Below are 22904 nucleotides of genomic sequence, written 5' to 3'. Positions count from 1 at the left end.
ACCAGTCATTTTTTTATTATACACAGACTGACTGGAGGCCTGATAGGCAGGGTATGGCTTCAAGGCATGGTTTACACAACAAAAGGAACATACTGTCTGAATGGACAAACACTTGGCAAATGAGATTTAATGTAGATAAATGTAGAGTAATGCACCTCAGATAGAGTCATCCCATTGCGGCATATCCATTAGATGGGACCATACTTGAAACTACAGGACAGGGAAGTACTTGGGTATTCTGGTTACAGGTAAGCTGAGCAGTAGTACTCAATGTCAAGCAGCAACCACAAAAGCAAACAGGATTTTAGGGTGTATAAAAAGAGAGATAAAATCCTGCGATCCAAACATATTGTTACCCCTTCATAAATCGCTTGTGAGGCCACATGTAGAATATGGGATCCAGTTGTGGACGCACAATTAAAAAAGGACATTCAGAAATTAGAATCCGTTCAAAAGATTGTTACATTGAATGGAAGGACTCTCATATGATGAGAGGCTGGAAAGGTTGGGCTTGTTTAGCTTAGAAAAAAGACTGCTCACAGGAGGTCTCATTTACATGTATATATGTGTGGCCAGTACAAAGGACTGGCAAATTACTTATTCCTTCCAAGGACCATGCTAAGGACCAGGAGGCACTCATTACGGATGGAAGAATGGTGATTCCGACAGCTAAATAGGAAAGGGTTCTTTACAGCTAGAGCAGTCAGACTGTGGAATGCCGACCTCAAGAGTAGTAATGGCTGACAGTATAACAGCTCTTATACAAGGGCTGGACAATTTCCTCGATACACAGAACATTGCGGCTTATAATTAATTTAGTGACAAAAAAATAGTTGGTGGAGAAAGGTTGAACTTGATGGACCTAGGTCTTTTTTCAACCTAAATAACTATTAAATGTTATATTTAATACAAAGGAAGGCAATGTTTGTGAAAAAGATGCAAAAGATTTTACAAAGCGTACAAAACAATACAGGATATACATTTACAGAAAATAAAAGGGATTAACAAGAGAACGTACTACACTGATCGCAGAAACGATTCAGTTTAGACAAAGGAGAGCGCTTCACTTGGGGCCGTTCAGTAAACGGGATTCATGCATGCACGATGTGCATCTCTCTACAGGAACCCAGATCATAATTCGGCTTGATCTTTTATTAGCACATGAGTTACACCCACACAAGCCCCATGATGTCCTAATGTAAACCAGGTTGTGGAATGTCCTCAGCCCTTCAGGATTTAATGAAAATCCCAACTTATTAGATAACTGCTCCGGATAATAGCTGAAGTTCAAGATTGCCGCCATATTTTCCATTAGGATTTCCTTTCCCCAGAAGTCAAACGTGACCTGGTTGTTGTCAGTGATTTGCCCATTATCTATTTGCGGCATGTAGGCAGGGTATGACAAAGGGGACCGGCGGGTGCCCCGGTCCGCTAGCCAAAACCGTGTGGACCAGGGATCGTCCCACCGATTGCCCGCTCTCCGTTTAACTTAATAGCAGCTGTTACTTCAGATCTTAAAGGGATGATTAACCCACCTGTACCATGCATGCAGAGAGTAGGTAACGAGAAGCATAGGAGGATGATAGTCCATTTAAGTACAAGGCCAGTTGACCGGAGGGTCACAACCTGACTTCTCCGAACATCTCCATGTAGCCAGGTGACCGGTCTCATTCCTGGCTTTCTCCAAACATATCCATTGATTCCAGATGGTCTATAGAGCAGATATGTATTCTTTCAGTCGGGGCCAAGGTCCCCTAAGCTGGCATCCTGTAGAATGATAAATCTTTGTCCCTCGTGATGGAGCCATGATATCTTGGCTGCTGTCCTGTAGAGTCCCTGGACGTTTTAATGTCCTGGCTGAATCTCTGTCTCTTTATACAGAGGCATATAACCTCTTTTTATAATTAACAAATGTCATTCATTATTTACAGGTAATGCTGATAAGATCAACTCGCATTGTTTGATCATGTAATCTATTTGCATATATTTTCCTCATCTGTTTTGAATTCCAGCAAACTAGGTGGCATAGACAATGTGTAATTAGCATATCATCAAACATCACTAGTCATTGTGCTCGCATCCTTGATATGTTACAACAAATTGTCAGCTTACAAGTCAGTATTACAGGGTTACACAAGCAAAAGTCTGTTTTCTTGACCAAACAGAAAGAAACATATAAATTCAAAAGTCAACATATAGAGAACAGTCTATTCTTCCTGGCTTGCTAAAAATAGATGTCTGGTTAAATAAGATACAATGCTGTGTCTCCACACAGGGGTTACAGCTGTGAGAAAATATGCACCTTCTTCCCCAGTTCTCCCTGGCACTGAAAATGTATGCATGACCAATATTGGGTTTATACAAACTCATATTCCATGTATTCAGAAACATCAAGTCTACGCTAGCTATTGTAAATATAACCGCTGCATGAAACCACAGCATTACTTGAATTCAAAATGCATTTTCTGGGGACAAATACCCTTCCAGATTGCTATTTAGGTATAAACACAGGTACCCTATTGTTGTACAATTCTTTGAAAAGACTTCTCCTGTCTATTCTAAATCTCAATCACCTGTCCAAACTATAACTCTTGTATACCCGGAAAAAATCATCCTCATAGTCTTTGTCCTAAAAGGAGCTCTTGCATGTTAGTTAGGCTGGCTCACTATTCGGCCACATCCAATTTCCTACTTGTATTAGTCTATTGTCTGAATGGTAATCATATCAGAACTGGTCATATCAGAACTGGTCTACCTTGCATGTCTTTTCCTCTAGATTTGCCAGCCATCTTGGCAAGCATTTTTTTTTTGGTATATTTTTGTATATTACTATTGAACTTACTTCTGCTTGTCCCTTATGCAGAGAGGCATATACCGTATATACTCGAGTATAAGCCGACCCCCCTAATTTTGCCACAAAAAACTGGGAAAACTTATTGACTCGAGTATAAGCCTAGGGTGGAAAATGCAGCAGGTACCGGTGAATTTCAAAATTAAAAATACCGTATTTTCCGGCGTATAAGACGACTTTTTAACCCCCGAAAATCTTCTTGAAAGTCGGGGGTCGTCTTATACGCCGGGAATCGACTTGTACGCCGGTGTATATGGTGGGTGGGGAGGGGGAGTGATCCTGATGACGAGGGGGCGTCTCACAGGAAAGTGAGTAATCCCCATTACCTTATCCTAGCGGTGCAGCGTGGGGGTGTCAGTGCTGGGAGCGGCGGCGGCTGCTGTGTTCTGGTGCGGCGGCTCCTCTTCTGTGTGGGGCCTCTGTGCTGTGAGGTGGCGGCGGCAGCGGCGTATCTTTATCCAGTTGGGGCTCCTCCGGCATCTCCTTAGCCCTGGAGGCCCCGCCGCAACTCCATCGGTGCAATGTGGTGGCCTCCGGGAAAATGGCCGCTGCTCAGATTCAGATCTCGTGTCCCGAGATTTCGGGACGAGATCTGAATCTGAGCAGCGGCCATTTTCCCGGAGGCCACCGCATCGCACCTATTGAGCTGCCTCCGGGAAAATGGCCGCTGCATTGCACCGATGGAGTTGCGGCGGGGCCTCCAGGGCTAAGGAGATGCCGGAGGAGCCCCAACTGGATAAAGATATGCCGCCGCCACCGCCACCGCCACCGCACAGCACAGAGGCCCCACACAGAAGAGGAGCCGCCGCACCAGAGCACAGCAACCGCCGCACCAGAGCACAGCAGCCGCCGCCACTCCCAGCACTGAGACCCCCACGCTGCACCGCTACGATAAGGTAATGGGGGATACTCACTTTCCTGTGAGACGCCCCCTCGGCATCAGGATCACTCCCCCCCCAAAAGGCACATATTCACCGGCCCTATAAGACGACATAGGGTGTATAAGAAGACCCCCGACTTTTAAGAAGATTTTATATTTTAACTGGTAAAGTTGGGGGGTCGTCTTATACGCCCAGTCGTCTTATACGCCGGAAAATACGGTAGATACTCCATACCGTTCATTATGGCCCCATAGATGCTCCACATAAAGCTGTGCCACATATAATGCTCTGCACCGTTCATTATGGCCCCATAGATGCTCCACATAAAGCTGTGCCATATATACAATGCTCTGCACCATTGCCCCATAGATACTCCACATAAAGCTGTGCCATATATACAATGCTCTGCACCGTTGCCCCATAGCTGTGCCATATATATAATGCTCTGCACCGTTGCCCCATAGCTGTGCCATATAGTGCTCTGCACCATTGCCCCATAGCTGTGCCATATAGTGCTCTGCACCATTGCCCCATAGCTGTGCCATATAGTGCTCTGCACCGTCCATTATTGCCCCATAGCTGTGCCATATAGTGCTCTGCACCGTTGCCCCATAGCTGTGCCATATAGTGCTCTGCACCGTTGCCCCATAGCTGTGCCATATAGTGCTCTGCACCGTTGCCCCATAGATGTGCCATATAGTGCTCTGCACCATTGCCCCATAGCTGTGCCATATAGTGCTCTGCACCATTGCCCCATAGCTGTGCCATATAGTGCTCTGCACCGTTGCCTCATAGCTGTGCCATATAGTGCTCTGCACCGTTGCCCCATAGCTGTGCCATATAGTGCTCTGCACCATTGCCCCATAGCTGTGCCATATAGTGCTCTGCACCGTTGCCCCATAGCTGTGCCATATAATGCTCTGCACCGTTGCCCCATAGCTGTGCCATATAGTGCTCTGCACCATTGCCCCATAGCTGTGCCATATAGTGCTCTGCACCGTTGCCCCATATCTGTGCCATATAGTGCTCTGCACCGTTGCCCCATAGCTGTGCCATATAGTGCTCTGCACCATTGCCCCATAGCTGTGCCATATAGTGCTCTGCACCATTGCCCCATAGCTGTGCCATATAGTGCTCTGCACCGTCCATTATTGCCCCATAGCTGTTGCTGCTGCTGCAATAAAAAAAAAAAAAAAACATACTCACCTGTCTTGCTTGCAGCTCCTCGGCGCCATCTTCCCGGCGTCTCTCCGCACTGACTGATCAGGCAGAGGGCGGTGCGCACACTATATGCGTCATCGCGCCCTCTGACTGAACAGTCAGAGCGGAGAGACGCCGGGAAGATGGCGCGACGCCCGGCGTGTGGAACGAGGACAGGTGAATATGACATACTTACCTGCTCCCGGCGTCCCGCTCCTTCCCCCGGACAGCTGGTCTTCGGTGCCGCAGCCTCTTTCTCTATCAGCGGTCACCGGCACCGCTTCATTAGAGAAATGAATAGGCGGCTCTGCCCCTATGGGAGGTGGAGCCGCCTATTCATTTCTCTAATGAGCGGTCCCACGTGACCGCTCAGGGGAAGAGGCTGCGGCACCGAAGACAGTGTGACAGGCAGGGGGAGCGCCAGGATCGCCGGGACTAGGTAAGTATATGACAGTGCTCACCCGCCGACCCCACCACCGATCATGACTCGAGTATAAGCCGAGAGGGGCACTTTCAGCCCAAAAATTTGGGCTGAAAATCTCGGCTTATACTCGAGTATATATGGTAACTGTTTTTAAAGTGGTTTATGATCCATCTAGGCCTGGACATTTGTTTATCTGTTCACTACATTTACTGTGTCCTGCTATCTCAAGTTAGTTTGATTGCTAACGAGAGAATAAAATTTAAATTTAGACATAGTTTAGGGATGCATTCATGCAGGGGAGCATTCGTGCACTATTATTCGTGTACATTTATTCAAAGTAGATTAATCGAAGTACTGGCAGTTAAAACATGGCAGTTAGGGCAGGAGACAGGTAAGACAATCTAAATCTATTCCCTGTTCATTTGGAACACAACAAATACTCACCATATGCATTTGTATAATCTATATCCTGGCTGCTGCATTCACTCACATTCACCGGTCTTGCATTAACTCTTTACACTCCATCCCTATTGGCCCCACTGTCCTTTCCTCTCCTATGTACAGTATAGCACTCACGCTCTGTTCACATTGCTTAACAGCGCAGACCCATTCAGTCCCACCATCCAACACAAGAGACGCTCTCACAAATCACTTAACCATCTGCTCACTCTTTCTATCCTCCTTCTCCTAGTTGCTGGAGACATCTCTCCAAACCCCGGCCCCCCATGTTATAGCAAGTCTAACCTCCCAACTGCTACACTCAGAAACCCCTCTAACCTTATTAATATCCCATGCATGCCTTCTGCCTCTTTCAATTGTGCCCTTTGGAATTCTCGCTCTGTGTGTAATAAACTCCCTTTCATCGATGACTTCTTCCTTTCTAATTCTCTTAACCTCCTTCAGCTCTTACTGACACCTGGATCCAGCAGTCAGACACCACCGCTGCTGCTGCTCTTTCATATGGTGGACTACACTTTTCTCATACCCCAAGATCGGACAACAGAGCAGGTGGTGGTGTTGGTCTGCTCCTATCACTCAAATCTACCTTCCAAATTATCCCCCAAGTACCCCCACTTGTCTTCCCTTCCTTTGAAGTCCATGCTGTCACCTACATCCCCTTCTCCATGCGAGTGACGGTGGTGTTTCGTCCTCCTGGCCCCTCTCATCAGTTCCTGGATCACTTTGCCACCTGGCTTCCACACTTTCTCTCCTGTGGCATCCCCACCCTCATCATGGGTGATTTCAACATCCCCATTGCTTCTCCCCTCTCCCCATATGCTTCTCACCTTTTATCTCTAACCTCCTCTTTCAGCCTCTCGCAGCATACTAACTCTCCAACGAATGAAGACGGAAACTCCCTCGACTTGGTCTTCTCACGGATTTGCTCAGTGGACGATTTCACAAACTCCCCTCTCCCACTCTCTGACCACAACCTTCTTTCATTCTCTATCAAGAACTGCCATCCTGCTCAGGTCCACACTTATAGAAACATACAGGCCATTAACACCCAGAAACTTAAGCAGAACTTGCAGTCCTCATTGGCCCCTATCTCCTCCATCTCATGTCCTGATTCTGCATTGAAGCATTACAATGAAACCCTGCAATGTGCCCTGGATGAAACTGCACCTCCTATACATAGAACAACTTGGCAGAGACGACGACAACCGTGGCACACGCTACAAACACGTGTCCTGCAGCGGTGCTCCAGGTGCGCCGAACGCCTCTGGAGAAAATCTCATCTGCCCAAAGATTTCAGCCATTATAAGTTCATTCTTAAAAATACAACTCTGCCCTTCACCTCTCCAAACAAACCTATTTTAACACCCTCATCACCTCACTGTCCAATAACCCTAAATGTCTCTTTGACACTTTCCATTCCCTACTCAACCCAAGAGTGCAGGCCCCAACCACGGAGCTCCACGCTGATGATCTGGCCAATTACTTCAAAGAAAAAATTGACCACTTCTGACAGGAAATTATCTCCCAATCCCTTCATACCATGCACTGTCCTCCCTCCCCCACTGCATCTAGTTCACTCTCTGACTTTGAACCAGTCACAGAAGAAGTAATCAGGTTCCTTGCATCTTCTCGCCCAACCACTTGCACCATTGACCCCATTCCGTCATGTCTCCTCCAGTCCCTTTGCCCGGCTGTCACCTCTCACCTAACAAAAATATTCAACCTTTCTCTCTCTTCCGGTATCTTTCCCTCCTCATTTAAGCATGCCATCATACATCCATTACTTAAAAAACCATCCCTTGATCAAAACTGTGCCGCTAACTATAGACCTGCCTCCAATCTTCCCTTCATCTCCAAACTCCTCGAACGCCTGGTCCACTCCCATCTTATCCGCTATCTCTCAGATAACTCTCTTCTCTATCCTCTTCAATCTGGTTTCCGCTCTTTACACTCTACTGAATTTGCTCTCACTAAAATCTCTAATGATCTACTAACAGCTAAGGCTACTTTCACACTTGCGTCGTTTGGCCTCCGTCGCAATGTGTCGTTTTGGAGAAAAAACGCATCCTGCAAAGTTGCCCGCAGGATGCATTTTTTCTCCATAGACTTGTATTACCAATTCATCGTGACGTATGGACACATGTTCCATATGTCGTGCACTGGATGCGCCGGTATTTGGCGGACCGTTGTAGCGAAAAAACGTTCAAGGGAACGTTTTTTTGTACTTCGGGTCCTGCATTTTGAACTGCGCAGGCGCGGCTGGAACTCCACCCCCTCCTCCCTGGGACTTCACAATGGGCAGCGGACGCATTGAAACACTGCGTCCGCTGCCCACGTTGTGCAAAAAATCACCACTGTCCGTCGGTACATTGCGCCGACGCTTTGTGACAGCCCCGTATCGTCAGAAGTGCAAAAGAAGCCTTAATCTAATGGTCACTACTCCATGCTAGTTCTCTTGGATATCTCCGCAGCATTCGACACTGTGGATCATCAGCTTCTCACTATGCTACACTCCATCGGCCTCGAGGACACCATTCTCTCCTGGTTCTCCTCCTATCTCTCTGTCCGCTCCTTCACTGTATGTTTTGCTGGTTCCTCCTCCTCTCACCTTCCCCTTACTGTTGGGGTTCCTCAAGGATCAGTCCTAGGCCCCCTCCTCTTCTGTTTGTATACTGCCCCTATTGGACAAACAATCAGTAGATTTGGTTTCCAGTACCATCTCTATGCTGATGACACCCAATTATACACTTCTGCTCCTGACATCACGCCTGCCTTTTTAGAAAACACCAGTGATTGTCTTACCGCTGTCTCTAACATCATGCCCTCCCTCTATCTGAAACTGAACCTGTCAAAAACTGAACTCCTCGTGTTCTCTCCCTCTACTAACCTACCTTTGCCTGACATTGCCATCTCCGTGTGCGGTTCCACCATTACTCCCAAACACCATGCCTGCTGCCTTGGGGTCATACTTGATTCCGAGCTTTCCTTCATCCCCCACATCCGATCACTGGCTCACTCTTCTTATCTGCATCTCAAAAACATTTCTAGAATTTGCCGTTTTCTTACTTTCGACACTGCAAAAACTCTTACTGTTTCTCTTATTCATTCTTGTCTGGACTATTGTAACTCTCTACTAATCGGCCTCCCTCTTACCAAACTCTCCCCGCTCCAATCTGTCTTGAATGCTGCTGCCAGGATCATATTCGAATCCTCACCAATCAATACACTGATGCCTCTACCTTGTGCCAGTCATTACACTGGTTACCCATCCACTTCAGAATCCAGTACAAAACTATTACCCTCACCCACAAAGCACTCCATAGCTCAGCACCACCCTACCTCTCCTCCCTGGTCTCAGTCTACCACCCTACCCGTGCCCTGCATTCTGCTAATTACCTGAGGTTAACATCCTCAATAATCAGAACCTCCCACTCCCGTCTCCAAGACATTTCATGTGCTGTGCCAATTCTTTGGAATGCACTTCCCAGGTTAATACGATTAATCCCCAATCCCCACAGTTTTGAGCGTGCCCTAAAAACTCATTTGTTCAGACTGGCCTAGCACCTCAACGCATTAACCTAACTATCCCTGTGTGGCCCATTCAAAAAACCATAATCAGGTTCCTCACATCATATTCTCATACACTTTATGCAGTTAATATCCCTCTGTGTCTGTACTGTTACATACTTAGGCTGTTAACTGGTTCTTGCAGCTTTACATGAACACCGATCCTTCCACTATGGCTAGTCCGAACAACGAAAGCAATTGTTACCATCCACCTCTCGTGTCTCCCTTTTTACCTATAGATTGTAAGCTTGCGAGCAGCAGGGCCCTCACTCCTCTTGGTATCTGTTTTGATCTGTGATTATTGTTTTGCTGTAATGTCTATTGTCTGTACAAATCCCCTCTATACTGTAAAGCGCTGCAGAATATGTTGGCGCTATAGAAATAAAATTATTATAATTATTATTATTATTATTGTCTAAGTCTAGGAGACAGTCAGCTCTTGTTTCCTTGCTGGAAATCTGTGTGAAAAGAAAAAGGGAGGGAGGGGGGTGAGTGATCTCAGAGTCATAGAGATTTTTAATATTTTCTATGGCAAATGCCATCTTAGACTGCATAATGGCCGCCATCCTCCATGCAACTCGGTTCTTCCCCACATCCCTTCATTCTTTCTGGTGCGAGATTGATCCTGCTGACTACGCCAAGGGTAATGCGGCATTGGGCGGTAGCCATGGGCGAGGTACTTGTCTCTTATTCCCCGACACGTTACATGAAGGTGGGGGTCCTGACTGTGTGTGTAGACTTGGGCTATGGGGGTGCTAATGCCGGTGATTTCAGCTGGCCAGGACCAGGTGTTGTAAAGTTCAATAAGGGACAAGCTTCTCTGTTTCTGACTCCTTGGACCTCCCGCCTGGGGCACTCTCCTCGTGTCACGTTCTATGTTCCATCCTGGCTTGTTACCGTTCTGAGTTATAAACTCGGGGCTGATCTGCTGGGTGTCCTGTCCCGGGGCCCGTCTGCAGTGCATCCTTCTGTCTCCTCACTTTAGCTCCTCCGACTGTGGGCTAAATTATTAGAAGTTGTGAACTTTTGTCTTTCTGACACTATTGATAACTCTGAAAATCAAGAGTTCCATCCACGACTCCCCAATTGGCCTCCATAACACATCCTGCAGGGACTTGGCCCCATGATTGGTCGTGTATAAATCAATTCTAGAAAGTACAGCGTAGTCTGGCACAGGGTAAAAACTTTGATACTTTTTTTTCCTATGTAGAATAAAATCCAAAGTGCAGATAAGTGAGAGTTGACGCTTGGATGTTACGTGAACACTTCATGTGCCTCTTTTTCTGGATGTTTGCACTTTGGATTCCTGCCCGGACTGCGCGGCATGTTCTGGAATTGTCTGATGGATCGGCCAATGTTTACCTGGTTGCTGATATTTGCGGCTGCGGGCGATTTCCTGTGCGGTGGGATGGTACTGGTACCGTGGGCAGTATACCGGCAGCAGACCGGCGGTGTGAATGAGATGTTGTAGGGATCACGTGGAGCTGCAATTCTTCTCTCTGCTATTCATGTATCTGCACTCACATTCCCGCGGGTTCACCAGACCAGGGCACATTAATAATCCGCTCCCTAGGGTACAAGCCCCCCGATCAGGATTAGCTGGGTCCTGCGATACCAGCACAGTGGATGATTAATAGGAATCCCGCTCCCACTGTGCTGATATTTGACGCAGCATACACTCCCCCACGGTGCCGGATTACAAGCCGCAGTACGTCACCTTCCACAACAGAACGTATTGCACGCGGTGAATCCGCATGGTTCAGGGATCACAGTTTAGGCACCTGCGTGATTAGAGTGCAGCGAACATGTGCTGCATTTAGAGCGCTGCTCCTGATCGCGGACACGTTCCCTATGGGTGTGACTGACTGGCGGGTGATGTATGTGGCAGTAGTGCAGCCTGTTCCCAATAATCGCCCCTCTGCCCATACAGCAGGGTCAGTTGGCCTTGTCCTGTCCTCTTCGCTTGGGGGGGTGCCAGGACTTTCCGCCCTCCAGCAATGTGTTACTTGCCGAGGGGGATGTGGTGCTGCAGGTCGGAGAGGTCGGCCAGGATCTGTACAAAGGGTGCAGATCTCCAGGAAGATGGCAGAGCACAAGGTGAAAGTGAAGAAAAGCAGGAAGTTATGTGATAAGAGACTGTGAACAGCACAGGAATGAGAGGCAGCGAAAAGCACAGGAAGGAGAGGCAGCAAACAGCCCAGGAAGGAGAGGCAGCGAAAAGCACAGGAAGGAGAGGCAGCAAAAAGAACAGGAAGGAGAGGTAGCAAACAGCCCAGGAAGGAGAGGCAGCAAAAAGAACAGGAAGGAGAGGCAGTGAAAAGCACAGGAAGTAGAGGCAGCAAACAGCCCAGGAAGGAGAGGCAGCGAAAAGCACAGGAAGGAGAGGCAGCAAACAGCCCAGGAAGGAGAGGCAGCGAAAAGCACAGGAAGGAGAGGCAGCAAAAAGAACAGGAAGGAGAGGCAGTGAAAAGCACAGGAAGTAGAGGCAGCAAAAAGAACAGGAAGGTGAGGCAGCGAACAGCCCAGGAAGGTGAGGCAGCCAACAGCCCAGGAAGGAGAGGCAGCAAACAGCCCAGGAAGGAGAGGCAGCAAACAGCCCAGAAAGGAGAGGCAGCAAACAGCACAGGAAGGGAGAGGCAGCAAACAGCACAGGAAGGTGAGGCAGCGAACAGCCCAGGAAGGAGAGACAGCAAACAGCCCAGGAAGGGAGAGGCAGCAAACAGCCCAGAAAGGAGAGGCAGTGAACAGCCCAGGAAGGGAGAGGCAGCAAACAGCCCAGGAAGAAGAGGCAGCGAACAGCCCAAGAAGAAGAGGCAGCGAACAGCCCAGGAAGGAGAGGCAGCAAACAGCACAGGAAGTAGAGGCAGCAAACAGCCCAGGAAGGAGAGGCAGTGAACAGCACAGGAAGGAGGGGCAGCGAAAAGCACAGGAAGGAGGGGCAGCGAAAAGCAGGACAGGAGAAAGCACCAAAGTGCCAGGAAACCTCTGAATTACATTGTGTCACATCCTTCAGTCGCCTCCAGAGCTAAGGTCACTATTCTGCTGCTACATAGTGTCTTATCCTCCAGAGCTTCAGTCACTATTCTACTGTTGCATAATTTCTTATTCTTCAGTCACCTCCAAAGCTGTGGTCACTATTCTGATGTTACATCGTGTGTTATCTTCCAGTCACATCCAGAGCTGCAGTCACTATTCTCCTGTTACATTGTGTCTTATTCTCCAGTCACTTTCAGAGCTGCAGTCACTATTCTACTATTACATCGTGTCTTATCCTCCAGTCACCTCCAAAGCTGCGGTCACTATTCTGCTGTTACATTGGTTCTTATCCTCCAGTCACCTCTAGAGCTGCCCTCGCTATTCTGCTGTTACATTGGTTGTTATCCTCCAGTCACCTCCAAAGCTGCAGTTAATATTCTGTTGTTACATTGTGTCTTAGGGTGCTTTCACACTAGCGCCGTACGACGCATGTCGCAATGCATCGTTTTGGAGAAAAAAACGCATCCTGCAAAGTTGCCCGCAGGATGCGTTTTTTTCTCCATAGACTTGCATTAGTGACGCATTGCCATACGTCGCATCCGTCATGCGACGGATGCGTTGTGTTTTGGTGGACCATCAGCACAAAAAAACGTTCCATGTAACGCTTTTTTGTGCGTCGTGTCCGCCATTTGCTATTCTGCTATTACATTATGTCTTCTTCAGTTATCTCCAGAGCTGCAGACACTATTCTGCTGTTACATCGTGTCTTATCCTCCAGTCACCTCTAGAGCTTGGTCTTTTAGGCTACTTTCACACTGGCGTTTTTTGTCCTCCGTCGCAATGCGTCGTTTTGGTCAAAAAACGCATTCTGCAAAAGTGCTTGCAGGATGCGTTTTTTGTCCATAGACCAACATTAACGACGCATTGCGACAAATTGACACACGTCGCAACCGTCGTGCGACGGTTGCGCCGTGTTGTGGCGGACCGTCGGCTGCAAAAAAGTTAACGTTTTTTGCTGCCGACGGTCCGCTTTTTCCGACCGCGCATGCGCGGCCGGAACTCCGCCCCCACCTCCTCGCACATCCCCGCACCTCACAATGGGGCAGCGGATGCGCTGGAAAAATGCATCCGCTGCCCCCGTTGTGCGGCGTATACAATGCTAGCGTCGGTAACCTCGGCCCGACGCACTGCGACGGGCCGAGCCCGACGCTAGTGTGAAAGTAGCCTAACTCATCTGTCCTGGCACAAGCTCCAGGCCTTGCTTCCTTCTCCCATGGCTGGCTCCATCTGCACTATAATACACTGGGTTAGGCTACTTTCACACTAGCGTCGGGCTCGGCCCGTCGCAGTGCGTCGGGCCGAGGTTACCGACGCTGGCGTTGTATACGCCGCACAACGGGGGCAGTGGATGCATTTTTCCAGCGCATCCGCTGCCCCATTGTGAGGTGCGGGGAAGTGCGGGGAGGCGGGGGCGGAGTTCTGGCCGCGCATGCGCGGTCGGAAAAAGCGGACCGTCGGCAGCAAAAAACGTTAGATGTAACGTTTTTTGCAGCCGACGGTCCGCCACAACACGGCGCAACCGTCGCACGATGGTTGCGACGTATGTCAATTTGTCGCAATGCGTTGTTAATGTTAGTCTATGGACAAAAAACGTATCCTGCAAGCACTTTTGCAGGATGCGTTTTTTGACCAAAACGACGCATTGCGACGGAGGACAAAAAACGCCAGTGTGAAAGTAGCCTAACTCTGTTAGCCTTGCAGCACCGCTGCCATCATCAGCATTGACCTTTCATGGCCGGCTCAGGCAGATGCCTTGTCTTTTGATTATGCCTCATCATCCACTTTTTCTTGGCTCCAGCCAGGTGTCTAATCATCTCCTCTGAATTGCAATCTGCAACTGCAGCCTAAATTAGTCCTGTGACTTCTGGTGCTATTACACTATCAGCTTTGGTGTACTGAGGAACCTGAAAGGTAGCTCATCTCTGCTAACAAGGCTGCTGTTCACACCTTTGTCTCTGCTAACAAGGCTGCTGTTCACACCTTTGTCTCTGCTAAACAAGGCTGCTGTTCACACCTTTGTCTCAGCTAACAAGGCTGCTGTTCACACCTTTGTCTCAGCTAACAAGGCTGCTGTTCACACCTTTCTCTGCTAACAAGGCTTCTGTTCACACCTTTGCCTCGGCTAACAAGGCTGCTGTTCACACCTTTGCCTCGGCTAACAAGGCTGCTGTTCACACCTTTGCCTCGGCTAACAAGGCTGCTGTTCACACCTTTGCCTCGGCTAACAAGGCTGCTGTTCACACCTTTGCCTCGGCTAACAAGGCTGCTGTTCACACCTTTGCCTCGGCTAACAAGGCTGCTGTTCACACCTTTGCCTCGGCTAACAAGGCTGCTGTTCACACCTTTGCCTCGGCTAACAAGGCTGCTGTTCACACCTTTGCCTCGGCTAACAAGGCTGCTGTTCACACCTTTGTTTCAGCTAACAAGGCTGCTGTTCACACCTTTCTCTGCTAACAAGGCTGCTGTTCACACCTTTGCCTCTGCTAACAAGGCTGCTGTTCACACCTTTGCCTCAGCTAACAAGGCTGCTGTTCACACCTTTGCCTCGGCTAACAAGGCTGCTGTTCACACCTTTGCCTCGGCTAACAAGGCTGCTGTTCACACCTTTGCCTCGGCTAACAAGGCTGCTGTTCACACCTTTGTCCTCTGCTAACAAGGCTGCTGTTCACACCTTTGTCTCAGCTAACAAGGCTGCTGTTCACACCTTTGTCTTTGCAAGCAAGCCACCTGATTATTCTTAGTCTGTGCTGTTCTTATTCTGCCCTTACACTCAGCTCTTCTATTACTTTGATTAACTGCATCTCACTGGCAAGATAACTTATTAGAATTACCTCTTCTGTTAACCATAGAGGCTCTAAAAAGAGGCTGAGCCTCTATAACATGGAGCACAATGCCCGGCGCAGTAACATGCCATGGTCACATGAAGTGCAGTGATGGGTGCGTATCACATATCTGTGGAGTCTGAGGCTATGTGCACACGTTGCGGATTGGTGTGCAGATTTTTCCACACTGTTTTTGCAAAATCTGCAGGTAAACTGCACTCCGGATTACCTGCGGACTTTCCAAGGATTTACCACAGCTTTTGTGCGGGGAAAAAACAGTGCTGCGTTTGCGCGCGTTTTTTTTCCGCAGCATGTGCACTGCGGATTTTGTTTTCCATAGGTTTACATGGTACTGTACAACGCATGGAAAACAGCTGCAGATCCGCAGTGTCAAATCCGCTGCGGATCCGCAGCAAAATCCGCAACGTGTGCACATAGCCTTAAAGGGATTTTATCTCTTCAGTCTTCTCAGAGAGCGTGAAGTGAGAGATGCAGCGATTTGTTGGTGCTTTCTGGTGTCAATTCTGCAGAGTATTTATTTCATTCCCTCTTGTAGGACCTGTGCGGCGCCTCCACCTGTGACACTCTAGGAATGGCAGATGTGGGAACCATGTGTGATCCTAAGCGCAGCTGCTCAGTGATTGAGGATGATGGGCTCCCCTCAGCGTTCACTACAGCTCATGAACTTGGTGAGTAAACCCAAAACAATAGAAATTGACATGGAAAAGGGTGCTCATAAAAGGTGAGGACTTAGGAGTTTGGTACCATCGAGAGGACTAGGGAGCAGTCTGGGCTTATGGAGAGAAGGAGAGAGCAGTCTGGGACTATGGAGAGGAGGTGGGAGCAGTCTGGGACTATGAAAAGGAGGAGGGAGGAGCCTGGGAATATGGAGAGGAGGAGGGAGCAGTCTGGGACTATGGAGAGGAGGAGGGAGCAGTCTGGGACTATGGAGAGGAGGAGGGAGCAGTCTGGGACTATGGAGAGGAGATGGGAGCAGTCTGGGACTATGAAAAGGTGGAGGGAGGAGCTTGGGAATATGGAGAGGAGGAGGGAGCAGTCTGGGACTATGGAGAGGAGGAGGGAGCAGTCTGGGACTATGGAGAGGAGGAGGGAGCAGTCTGGGACTATGGAGAGGAGTAGGGAGCAGTCTGGGACTATGGAGAGGAGGAGGGAGCAGTGTGGGACTATGGAGAGGAGGAGGGTGCAGTCTGGGACTATGGAGAGGAGGGATCAGTTTAGGACTATGGAGAGGAGGAGAGAGCAGCGATGGACTGTGGAGAGGAGGAGGGAGCAGTCTGGGTCTATGGAGAGGAGGGGGAGCAGTCTGGGACTATGGAGAGGAGGAGGGAGCAGTGTGGGACTATGGAGAGGAGGAGGGAGCAGTGTGGGACTATGGAGAGGAGGAGGGAGCAGTGTGGGACTATGGAGAGGAGGAGGGAGCAGTGTGGGACTATGGAGAGGAGGAGGGTGCAGTCTGGGACTATGGAGAGGAGGGATCAGTTTAGGACTATGGAGAGGAGGAGAGAGCAGCGATGGACTGTGGAGAGGAGGAGGGAGCAGTCTGGGACTATGGAGAGGAGGAGAGAGCAGCGTTGGACTATGGAGAGGAGGAGGGAGCAGTCTGGGACTATGTAGAGGAGGAGGGAGCAGCCTGGGACTATGTAGAGGAGGAGGGAGCGGCCTGGGACTATGGAGAGGAGAAGGGAGCAGTCTGGGACTATGGAGAGGAGAGAGCAGCGTTGGACTATGGAGAGGAGGAGTGAGCAGTATGGGAATATGGAGAGGAGGAGGGAGCAGCCTGGGACTATGGAGAGGAGGAGGGAGCAGCCTGGGACTATGGAGAGGAGGAGGGAGCAGCCTGGAACTATGGAGAGGAGGAGGGAGCAGCCTGGGACTATGGAGAGGAGGAGTGAGCAGTCTGGGACTATGGAGAGGAGGAGAGAGCAGCGTTGGACTATGGAGAGGAGGAGGGAGCAGTCTGGGACTATGGAGAGGAGGAGGGAGCAGTCTGAGACTATGGAGAGGAGGAGGGAGCATCCTGGGACTATGGAGAGGAGGAGGGAGCAGTCTGGGACTATGGAGAGGAGAAGGGAGCAGTCTGGGTCTATGGAGAGGAGGAGGGATCATTCTGAGACTATGGAGAGGAGGAGGGAGCAGCCTGGGACTATGGAGAGGAGGAGAGAGCAGTCTGGGACTATGGAGAGGAGGAGGGAGCAGCCTGGGACAATGAAGAGGAGGAGGGAGCAGTCTGGGACTATGGTGGAGAGGAGGAGGGAGCAGTATGGGAATATGGAGAGGAGGAGGGAGCAGTCTGGGTCTATGGAGAGGAGGAGGGAGCAGCCTGGGACTATGGAGAGGAGGAGGGAGCAGCCTGGGACTAAGGAGAGGAGAAGGGAGCAGCCTGGGACTATGGAGAGGAGGAAGGAGCAGTCTGGGACTATGGAGAGGAGGAGGGAGCAGCCTGGGAATATGGAAAGGAGGAGAGAGCAGCCTGGGACTTTGGAGAGGAGGATGGAGCAGCCTGGGAATATGGAGAGGAGGAGGGAGCAGTCTGGGACTATAGAGAGGAGGAGGGAGCACAATTGTGTTTTTCTTCACTGTGGATGCCATCTTTGTGCTCTTATTGCTGATATTTGTGTGTTATATTGTGTGTGTGTGGTATTAATAACATGTCATCTACTTTGAGAGACATGTCATATGCTCCATCATCCCTTCATAAAGAGGTTCTGCAGCAGATGACATGGCATTCTGATTTCTGACAGTACATAAACCCCTTCCATTAGGGGGAAGTATTTCCAATAAATGATATCGTTTCCCTGAATGTTTATATACAGTTGTGCTCAAAAGTTTACATACCCCGGCAGAATTTTTGCTTTCTTGGCCTTTTTTTCAGAGAATATGAATGATAACACCAAAACTTTTTCTCCACTCATGGTTAGTGGTTGGGTGAAGCCATTTATTGTCAAACTATTGTGTTTCCTCTTTTTAAATCAAAATGACAATCCAAAACATCCAAATGAACCTGATCAAAAGTTCACATCCCCCCTTTCTTAATACGTTGTATTGTCCCCTCTAACATCAATGACAGCTTGAAGTCTTTAGTAGTAGTTGTGGATGAGGATCTTTATTTTCTCAGATGGTAAAGCTGTCCACTTTTCTTGGCAAAACGCCTCCAGTTCCTGTAAATTCCTGGGCTGTCTAGCATGAACTGCAAGTTTGAGATCTCCCTAGAGTGGCTCAATGATATTGAGGTGAGGAGACTGAGTTGGCCACTCCAGAACTTTCACTTTGTTCTGCTGTAGCCAATGACAGGCCGAATTGGCCTTGTGTTTTAGATCATTGTTATGTTGGAACATCCAAGTACGTCCTATGCACAGCTTCCGGGCTGATGAGTGCAAATTTGCCTCCAGTATTTTCTGATAACGTGCTGCATTCATCTTTCCTTCAACTTTGACCAAGTTTTCTGTGCCTTTGCAGCTCACACATCCCTAAAACCAGGGCTGTGGATTCGGATTCGTGGAGTCTGAGTCGGAACCTATTTTGGTGGAGTCGTTGTCATGGAAATTGAGGAGACAGAGTCGGAGGTTTGGCTTACCGACTTCACAGCCCTGCCCAAAACATCAGCGGTCCACCTCTGTGCTTTTACAGTAGGAATGGCGTTCCTTTCATCATAGGCCTTGTTGAAATCTCTCCAAATATAATGTTTATGGTTGTGGTCTAAAAGATCAATTTTGGTCTCATCACTCCAAATTACCTTCTTCCAGACGTTTTGAGGCTTGTCTCTGTGCTGTTTTGCGTATTATAGGTGAGATACTTTTGTGGCATTTGCGCAGTAATGGCTTTCATCTGCTGACTCGACCTTGCAGCCCATTTTTCTTCAAGAGCCTCCTTATTGTGAAACAGCCACACCGCTATTTTTCAGAGAGTCCATTATTTCCACTGATGATATTTGTGGGTTTTTTATTGCATACCGAACAATTTTCCTGGCAGTTGTGGACATCATTTTTGTTGGTGTACCTGACCGTCGTTTTGTTTTTACAGAGCTCCTGATTTTCCATTTGTTAATCACAGTTTGAATGCTGCTGACCGGCATTATCAATTCCTTGGATATCTTTTTGTATCCCTTTCCTGTTTTATACAGTTCAACTATTTTTTCCCATAGATCCGTTGACAATTCTTTTGCTTTCCCCATGACTCACAATCCAGAAACCTCAGTGGCTGGATTAAAGATGCAAGAGTCTGTCTGGATCCCAGAAACTCACCCAGCTTTTATGCTCACACACTGATTATGTAGCACATCTGTCTCTTTCCAGGTTCTCGCCTGTTGCCTCAGGGCTGCCGCTTCGGTACGGTGCCTGGCAGGGACACCGGTCTCCTGGGGCTCACCTCCCATGTCCCATGCTGCCTGGTCCTGCTGCTTCCAGGACGCTGCGCACGTCCCGCAGACTGAGGTCTCTTAAAGACACAGCACACCATTTTCAAAGATATGTTTCAGCCAATGGCTGAGTGTCTCATACTATTTCAGGCACCTCTGCTCTTAGGGAGGTGCCTGAGCAACGAGTGTTTCCTGTTGCTAGTTCCCAGGTTTCCTGTGCCTGCGTGTTATGCTCTGCTTGCACCTCGCTAATTCTAGTTTGTTTCCTCAGAGTACCTACCATGCTTTCCCATGCCTTCCAGGACTATGCCTGCACCACCTGCTTCTCTCCGTGCCAGCTGTCGCCCGCTACCCGCTTGAGCCACTTATCTCCTGCTTGGTTCTCTGCTACTTGCCATACCTGCCTGCCCACCAGTCCGGCAGAGTCAGCTGCCATGTACCAGGTGTCTAACTGGAGGTAGCACCCTGCGTCTCCCAAACTTTCCATTCTGGCCCTGTTTGAGGGGTCTTACTACGGGAGCCCGGGGTTCGCTTAGTCATGCCCCCTTGCTAGTGGTCCCGTGGTTTCACAAACATTTCAGTAAATGAATGTGCACTTCACCATCTGTTCTTCCGTTTCTATTCGTTACATATTACAAGCAAACAGGTCACAGGAGAGGATGCTACCTTTAGTAGCCATTCAAACCCATTTGTGTCAACTTCTGTGCATGTTATCAGGCCAAAATCACCAGTGTATGTCAACTTTTGATCAGCGTTATTTGGATGTTTTGGGTTGTGTGAAGAAACCAGATTATATCTTAATTACCCAGACGACTATGTTTTGCAAACCAAGAAGATTTGACTTTTCATCTGTATGTTGGCTTTTGGATTTAAGTGTTGATTTCTGGTGGGTCAAGAAAACAGACTTTTGTTTGGGTAAGCCTGTAATAGTGACTTGTAAGCTGATATTTCATATAACACAGTGTGTGCTTACTTTTGACTATTGATGTTTGCTGATATGGTAATTTTGCATTGTATTTTGGAGCCAGTTTGTTGACTTCAAAAGCAGAGAGGGAAAGACTGTGCAAATAGATTGAATAGTCAAGGAGTTTGTATGTTCTCCCCGTGTTTGCATGGGTTTCCTCCGGGTACTTTGGTTTTCTCACACATTCCAAAAACCTATTTTTTCGGCTGGATGCCGCCTCCTCTTCCTTCAGTAGCGTCCCCGGTGCCTGCGCTGTAAGTTCAAAGGGCAGTGCAACTGCGCATGCCCCCCCAAAGAAACAACAGCGCAGGCGCCGGGGACACTACCGAAGGAAGAGGAGGTGGCGCCCGGCGCGCCGAGGCCATGATTGACGGCTGTGAGGCATCTAGATTCGGGGGAAAGACCTACCCCCAAGATGATTTCACGGTATGAGGAACAAATTTCAAAAGCGATTATTGCAGCAGTGCCAGGGACCCAAAGTAAAAGAGCCACCTTGTCAGAATGCAGCATCAGTGCTGCAGAAGGTGGCTCTTTTAGTTACAAACGCCTAGGGGGGTGACAGGTTCCCTTGAAATAATGCAGAGTTTTTAGTAATACTGTTTTTGATAAAAAATAGCATAAAAGCCATCCCACCTCCGACAAGGTAACTCTGATCGGGACAGTCCTACGCTGTCTAATATTAAAACCTTACCATGTGTCAATGTTGACCTCAGTGTGAATAAGGGCAGACAAAAGAACCAGGCCCAACCAGTGAGACACCAGTCTGGGGAACCTTATATACAATCTCTAGCTCAGAAACAGAGAGGCCACACCCTGGCTTGCACAGAATGCAATAACAAAGTCAGTGTTTTGGAGCGGCCATCACAAAGCCCTGATCTCAATCCTATTGAAAATTTATGGGCAAAGCTGAAAAGGTTGGCGTGGGCGAGGCGACATACAGACCTGGATCAGTGACACCAGTTTTGTCAGGAGGAATGGGCCCAAATTCCAACCATCTATTGTGAGAAGCTTATGGAAGGAGATCCCAAATGTCTAACCCAAGTCATTCAGTGTAAGGGCAATGGCACCAAATACTAGTGAAATGGATGGAAACTTTTGACTTTGTAGTAAGTAATAAAAATGCCTTAAAACATTCTCTCATTATTCTGGCATTTGGCAAATATTAATAATTATTAATTAATTAATTAATCCTAATTGACCTAAGACGGGAGCGGTTTGAGAGAAACCTGCAGATGTGTCTTTATATATAATGGATGGAAACTTCTAGTTTCATCTGTAAGTGCTCGAGTCCAACTCTTGTGTCTGTGTCAGGGCAGATTAATCCCAGTCTGGTCCGTAACATTTCTGGAAATGGAGACTGTAAATGATAGATCCTGTGACCAGACCAGCGGTACATCGTGTGCAGTGCCTAAATATAAAAGATTCACACCTTAGTAAAAAATCACTTGGGTTAACTCCGTCACATATAGGTCTGCACTTAGTGTAAGGAGGAAAGTTATGACTTCTGTGTGTCATTATAAGGGGGGTGAATAATTATGCAAATTGGAGAATCTCAGTGAGAACTTCAGTTCGGGTTTTGAGCTGCTCATTATTATTCCCTTATTAGCGCCATTAATTCCACAGCTTTATCACCATCACTGCCCCATCGGGGCTCACAATCTACATTCACTATCATTTTTTTGTAGTGTGTGAGGAAACCGGAAAACCACGAAAATAAGAGAACATACAAACTCATTGTAGATGTTGTCCATTGTGAGATTTTAACCCAGAATCCCAGCTCTGCAAGGGAACGGTGATAACTACTGAGCCATCGTGCATCCCTATATATAGTACAGTGCTAACCACTGAGCCATTGTGCTGCCCAGCATATTGTACAGTGCTAACCACTGAGCTATCGTGCATCCCTATATATAGTACAGTACTAACCTCTGAGCCATCGTGCATCCCTTTATATAGAACAGTGCTAACCACGGGCCATCGTGCATCCCCATATAGTACAGTGCTAACCACTGAGCCAGTGTGCTGCCCTGCATATTGTACAGTGCTAACCACTGAGCCATCATGCATCCCTATATATTTTACAGTGCTAACCACTAAACCATCAAGCATCCTTATATATAGTACAATGCTAACCACTGAGCCATTATGCTGCCCTGTATATTGTACCATGCTAACCACTGAGCCATTGTGCTGCCCTGTATATTGTACAATGCTAACCACTGAGTCATCGTGCATCCCTATATAGTACAGTGCTAACCACTGAACCATTGTGCATCCCTATATATAATACAGTGCTAAACACTGAGCCATCGTGCATCCCTATAA

The 22904-nt window shown here is 48.3% G+C and overlaps 1 protein-coding gene across 1 annotated transcript in view; it reads left to right on the top strand.

Annotated features, from left to right (window-relative positions):
- Positions 1-22904, top strand: part of ADAMTS15 (ADAM metallopeptidase with thrombospondin type 1 motif 15) — a 120728-nt gene that overhangs the window by 78595 nt on the left and 19229 nt on the right. Inside the window, exon 2 of the mRNA XM_077249357.1 lies at positions 15797-15929. Coding sequence (XP_077105472.1) covers positions 15797-15929 — 133 coding nt within the window. The remainder of the gene's footprint in view (positions 1-15796; positions 15930-22904) is intronic.

This window comes from Ranitomeya variabilis, chromosome 4, assembly GCF_051348905.1.
Source record: "Ranitomeya variabilis isolate aRanVar5 chromosome 4, aRanVar5.hap1, whole genome shotgun sequence".
NCBI lineage: Eukaryota > Metazoa > Chordata > Amphibia > Anura > Dendrobatidae > Ranitomeya > Ranitomeya variabilis.
The sequence above is the reverse complement of the archived record's forward strand: the minus strand, read 5'-3'. Positions and strand labels throughout refer to the sequence as shown.